Source organism: Eptatretus burgeri, chromosome 2 (genome assembly GCF_056783735.1).
Source record: "Eptatretus burgeri isolate ZD-2024b chromosome 2, Ebu_testis_v1, whole genome shotgun sequence".
NCBI classification, from domain to species: domain Eukaryota; kingdom Metazoa; phylum Chordata; class Myxini; order Myxiniformes; family Myxinidae; genus Eptatretus; species Eptatretus burgeri.
The window spans coordinates 50252117-50258116 of NC_140962.1; the positions used below are offsets into that span (position 1 = coordinate 50252117).

The 6000-nt window shown below is 44.6% G+C and overlaps 1 protein-coding gene across 7 annotated transcripts in view; it reads right to left on the minus strand.

Annotated features, from left to right (window-relative positions):
- Nucleotides 1-6000, minus strand: part of REX1BD (required for excision 1-B domain containing) — a 47175-nt gene that overhangs the window by 23210 nt on the left and 17965 nt on the right. For 4 of the 7 annotated variants that reach the window (XM_085869279.1, XM_085869278.1, XM_085869277.1 and 1 more), the window contains one exon: nucleotides 161-243. The exons of the other annotated variants lie outside the window; for them this stretch is intronic. In XM_085869279.1, coding sequence (XP_085725405.1) covers nucleotides 161-243 — 83 coding nt within the window. The remainder of the gene's footprint in view (nucleotides 1-160; nucleotides 244-6000) is intronic. 7 annotated transcript variants of the gene reach the window in all.

Consider the following 6000-nt stretch of genomic DNA (forward strand, 5'->3'; position numbering starts at 1 on the left):
TCTCATAGTGCGGCCCAGCACAGAGCGCCCGTCCTCAAGCAATCCTCCAACCCAAGCCTCCGAGTAGCCGGATAACAGGCGCACGCCACTACGCCCGGTATATGCTTGTACTATATATGAAAACAGAAAAAGAAAAAAGAAAAAGGAAGAGAAAACTCACCTTTCCAGTTTTCTATACACTGCCACTCGCTTCTCCTGTAGTGCGTAGAGATTTTGTGCAATTGTCCTTACGTTTGAATCAACCTGTGAGACAGTAACGATAGAGCAAAGTGGACTTAAATTAATCAATAAATCACATCGTGACAGCAATGTCCCATCCCCACCCTGATATTATAAAAAGGAAAAATAAGCAATAGCAAACATTCATTTATTGCACGCCATTAACTTTCTGTGAGAATCTGCATTTTCTCCCACGTAAATAGATAAATTCTTAAAATTCCATTTTACATATACCTCTTTCACAGTAATGACCATTGTTTCCAGTTTTATTTCCAGTACTTTGGTGTAACATGTGAAAACAGTGCTGTTTCCATTTCACTTAAAATTTTATTATTACCAGTACGAGCAAAGTTCCCGTCCAATGGGCGATCTTGTTCAAAGCATGCAACACGTTCTTCTGACACAACCCTATATTTTGGCGGTGTATAGGCAACAGAATGCTGCCTCAATCGCTCCCGAAAATTAAAAAAAACCCGTGTTACGCACATGAAGAAAAACATGTGTGCAGCTTATTTGCAAACACAATACATCGTGGCGACACAGAGCCTATAGAAAGTCTAAACCCCCTTTCAAAATTTTCACTTTTTGTTGCCTTCGAGCCGAGAATTAAAATGCAGTAAATCAGACTTTTTACCACCTTTATTTACATTTTTATTTACTTTTTATTTACACATCATAACCCACAACTTCGAAGCGAAAAACAAATTCCACACATTTCAGAAAATTAATTAAAAACACAAAACTAGAATATCTTAGTTGGATAAGTGTGCACCCCCATTATAATAGCAATTGTAAATTTGCATTTTGCAGTCATTGTGAATTTTATTGATATAAAAACCAAAACTCCAAGCATCCCATTTACTTTTATGCAAATTGTAAATTGCATGGAAATCTGCTAACATCACTGCCCTGCATAAAAAAGGTGCAAAAACAGATCCCTGTAATTACAGACCAATCAGCCTTCTCCCAATCATCAGCAAGGTGATGGAATCCATCATCGCTTCAGACATGAAATCCTTCCTCTTCTCCAATGGCTTGATTTCCAATCATCAATTTGGTTTCAGACCAGGTCACTCAACCCTGGATATGCTGCTTCTGCTCTCCCATCAATGGATGGAGGTCCTCAATGCCAGACAGGAAATCCGAGCCGTATCCCTGGACATATCACGTGCTTTTGACACAGTCTGGCATCCTGCACTACTCACCAAACTCTCTTCCCATGGTATTCAAGGCCATCTCCACTCATGGCTTGCAGACTTCCTCTCCTGTCGCAGTCAACGTGTGGCCCTAAATGGAGTTCTTTCATCCCCATTCCTGTGCAGGCTGGAGTTCCTCAAGGTAGCGTTCTGGGCCCTGTTCTTTTTCTGGTTTTCATCAATGATCTCTCCGACTCTCTGGAAAATCCTCTATTTCTCTTTCCCGACGACTCCACCCTCTGCCGTACCATCTGTCATCCCTCAGACCGGCAAGCAGCAGCTTCTTCGCTCACTGCAGATCTGGATAAAATCACAAACTGGTCCAACACGTGGAACATGTCTTTCAATCCAGACATATCTCACACTCTCACTATCTCTCTTCGAAAGGACTGTTTAGAAACCCCCCCCCCCATCCACTTTCTTAACAATCCTCTGGAAGAAGTCTTTTCTTTCAAGCTTCTGGGTCTCACTATCTGCCATGACCTTTCCTGGGAAAGTCACATTTCCAACCTCGCCTCAAAAGCCAGTCGCCGACTGGGAATCCTCCGTCGTGCAAAGTCCTTCCTCGGCCCTCTTGAGCTCCTGACCACTTACAAAGCTTTTGTCCGTAGCCTGATGGAGTACTGCTCTCCCCTCTGGGCTGGTGCTCCTGCCTCCCACCTTTCTCGGCTTCACGCTGTCGAAACCAGGGCATTTAAGATCATCGGCATCTCCCGCAATGAAGCTGAGTCTTTGGGCCTCTCACTCAATCACTGCAGGTTGGTCGGTGGTCTTTCTGTCTACTACCGACTCCTCTCCAGTCTTGCCCCCCCCTGCTCGCTCTGCGATTTGTCCCCACCAGATTAGCGCAGGGCGCTCAAGGTCCGCCAACAACCCCCTTCTGGTGAAACTACCAAAATCACAAATCACTGCTCACCCTCACTCTTTCATTCCTCTTTTTTCCCACCTTTGGAATAAACTCCCTCACTCTATTCAATCCCATTCTTCCCTCCAGGCCTTCAAAACAGCTGTTCTCCACCACCATCCCCATCCAAATCCTCAATCTTTTCTACCCCCGTTCATCCACCCAAGCCCACCTCCTTCAAATTCCCTGCTTTCTTTCCTGAAAGTCCATGTAATGTCCATCTTGTATTCCACATGCTCCCCGCCCCATCCCTCTCCCTTACACAGATCTCCTAATGTCTCTGTTCCTCACTGTTTTGTCCGTCCCACTCCCACCCCTCTTGTGTCATGCCCCCCTTGTTGTGCGTTGTGCGTTAAGGCGCTGTCACACCTTGACGATTTAGCTAGCAATGGCAACGTATAAAAATGTATGTAAAACGTTGGCGTACGCTGAAATTTTGATGTTTTTTTTAAGTTTTGGTCGTATTCATAACGTGTTGGTCGTATGCATAACATATTAGTAACGGGCACAGAACGTTTCGTTGTCTTATAGTTAACTTATACCAACGAATGCTTAGCCTGTTGTCGGCATTCACAACCTATGCCCAACGATAGTTTAACTTAGGCATAGCGCGCTGCACGTATCGCCGACGAACTCGTGGCGTAGCCTGTTAAAAACCTGCCGCACGCCGATTTAAATCATAACCGCCTGAAAATTGAGAGTGTCAACCACGCAGTCACACCTTGCGATTTAGCCAGCGTATGCCGACCTATGAAAAATTTGCCGAACCAAGCTGGCACACGTCAAATACGTTATGGGTAAGTTGTGTATACGTTAAGAGCACGCTGAAAAACGATGAAGTCTGCTGTCATATTTTGTGGTACGTCTCGTACGTCATGAAATTTCAAGCATGCTGAAAATTTTACGACGTACTCGCCGTATGACTCACATGTTCCGCTACGCTGGGAATAAGTTGTAGGCACGATATGCGATCGTTGACACGTCGGCACAAGTTCTTTGTAAGTTACTCATAAGTCGAAACACGTCGAGGTAATTTTTAACATATCCGAAACTTATTTTCTCCGTCAAGGCACATTTTTTTTCTCCCTGGCTCCGTGAAGGCACGTGACGAAATATCTGAAGTTGTTGTTGTTGTTGTTTTTTTATTTTTATTTTTTAGTCTATCACGAATTTTAAAATATATTCGGACATTTGCTTTTAAGTTTCGACGTCGACGTGACAATATCCTCAAACAGAAAATATTCACAGAGGAGGAACTAAGAATAAGACATGAGCAAACTTAAGAGGCAATTGGACGTGACGTAACAGCACGTGACGAAATATCGGAAGTTATTGTTGTTGTTTTTTTTTTAATGCTGCCAATACACCATTATACGGTAGCTGTAAATTAGAAACACGTCAGTAAGTTCTGTGGTCGTCCAGAAGACGTCAATCAAATATGTCTACATACGTCAATATGCGTTGGAGGTACGTTACACATAGTTTCAAAGCACGTTACTCATAGGTTAGAAATAAGTTTTGGGTACGCTTAGCATTACCTCGACGTGTTTCGACTTATGAGTAACTTACAAGTAACGTGCCTCGACGTGTGTCAACGATCGCATAACGTGCCTCGACGTGTGTCAACGATCGTGTAACGTGACTACAACACGTTACTCATAGGTTATAAATAAGTTTCGGGTATGCTAATCATTACCTCGACGTGTTTTGACTTATGAGTAACTTACAAGTAGCATGTGTCAACGTGTGTCAACGATCGCATAACGTGCCTACAACTTATGGCCAGCGTAGCGGAACATGTGAGTCATACGCTGGCATACGTCGTAAAATTTCAAGCATGCTAAAATTTGAGGACAACCGCAAAGTACAACAATGAAAGCGAGCGTACTACGATGTATGGCAGTGTTTTTCAGCGTGCTCTTAACGTATACAAAACTTACCCATAACGTATTCGACGTGTGCCAGCGTTTTAGACAAATTTTTCTTAAGTCGGCATACGCTGGCTAAATTGTCAAGGTGTGACAGCGCCTTTAGCTCTCATACGAGCCTCGACAAGGTATATATAAAAAAAAAGTGGTGAAGATGATACAGAGAGGGAGGTTGGAAGTGTTGTGTGTGCAGGAGACCAAATGAAAAGGAGACAGGGCAAGGAGGTTGATAGGAGGATCCAAGCTGTTGCAAACGGGTGGGGATGGAAGGTGTAATGGCGTGGGAATAATAGTATTGGAAGAGATCAGCAAGCAGGTGGTCAGAGTAGAAAGATGGGAGGGACAGATAGTTATAGCATGAGTGGTGATACAGAAGCAAATTGCTTGTATTATGTCAGGAAATGGACCACAAATGGGAAGGATTGTGGTGGAGAAGCAGGAATTCAGGGACACACTGGAGAGGATGATGGGAATGGTTGAGCCAGACGTGATGCTGTGCATTGCAGGAGACTTCAATTCACATGTGGGAGTAGCGGAGCTGGGGAAAAATAATAGTTTGGTAAATTTGGTTGGGGAGCGAGGAATAGAGAGGGTCAAGAGCTGGTGGAGCTGGTGGTGAGGAATGGGATGGCCATTGCTGGTTCATTCTTTAAAAAGTGGAAAAGCTACGAGATTACCTATAGGAGTGGTCAGCATAGAACAGAACTGGATTTGGTGTTGGTAAGGAAGTGACAGGTGGTAAGGATTGTAAGGCAGTGGTTGGAGAGCATGTTTCCACCCAGCACAAGCCTGTGGCATTTATGGTACGGATGGAGAAAAAGGGGGAGGTTAAGAGCATGTGTCAGAAGATTATTTTGTGGGGGAAGTGTAGAGGAAACGTCCTCATTGAATACAAGGAGAGGTTGAGGGCTCGGTATGAGCGACTTAATGAAGAAGCAGAAGGTTTGAGGAGGAGTGGAAGAAATATGGAGAGACGTTTAGGGGAATTGCAGAAGTTTTGTATGGAAGGATGTCAGGAAAGGGTCCATCGTCTAGACTCAAGGGACAGAAACCAGGTATAGTGGACAGAGGAGGTAGTGAAGGCAGTTGGTGAAAAGGAGGAGGTTTGGAAGAGAATATAGAATATCAAGGATAGGGGGAAGCAGCTGGATGCGGGATTGCTGCACCTGTATGGGCAGAAAAAGAAAGCAGCAAGGAGAGATGTGGATAAGGTGAGGAATAATATGGAAGAGGGGGTGAACAAGTTGGAAGAGGATGGTGGGAGGTAGACTGTATATATATAAATTGGCTCATGACAGGGATGGGGGATCATAAGGACATGAAGGGGGGGCGAATAAGGATGGTGGCAGGAGGCTTGTGACAGAGAGGGGGGCAATATCGAAGGTGTGGGAAGGGTATTTCAAAGAGCTGTTGCACTGGGAAGGAAGCAACGGCGAGCTGGAGCTACCGTATTATGTAGAGGGGGAAGTGGAGTTGGTGGAGATCACAGAGGAGGAAGTGCAGACAGAATTGAAAAGGATGAAGAAGGGAAGAGCGCCAGGCATTGATAAGGTGTGTGCAGAGATGATAATTGCAGCAGAAGAAGTCAGAGTCAGTTGGACGAAGAGGTTGTGCTGTTGAATATACGCATGAGAGAGGGTTCAATTCTGGAGGAGTGGAGGACATGGTTAATTCTGCCAATATGGAAGGGGAAGGGCGATGTTCAAGATCCACAAAAGTACAGTGGTACTTTTACAGAGAGCTGAAGGAGCAC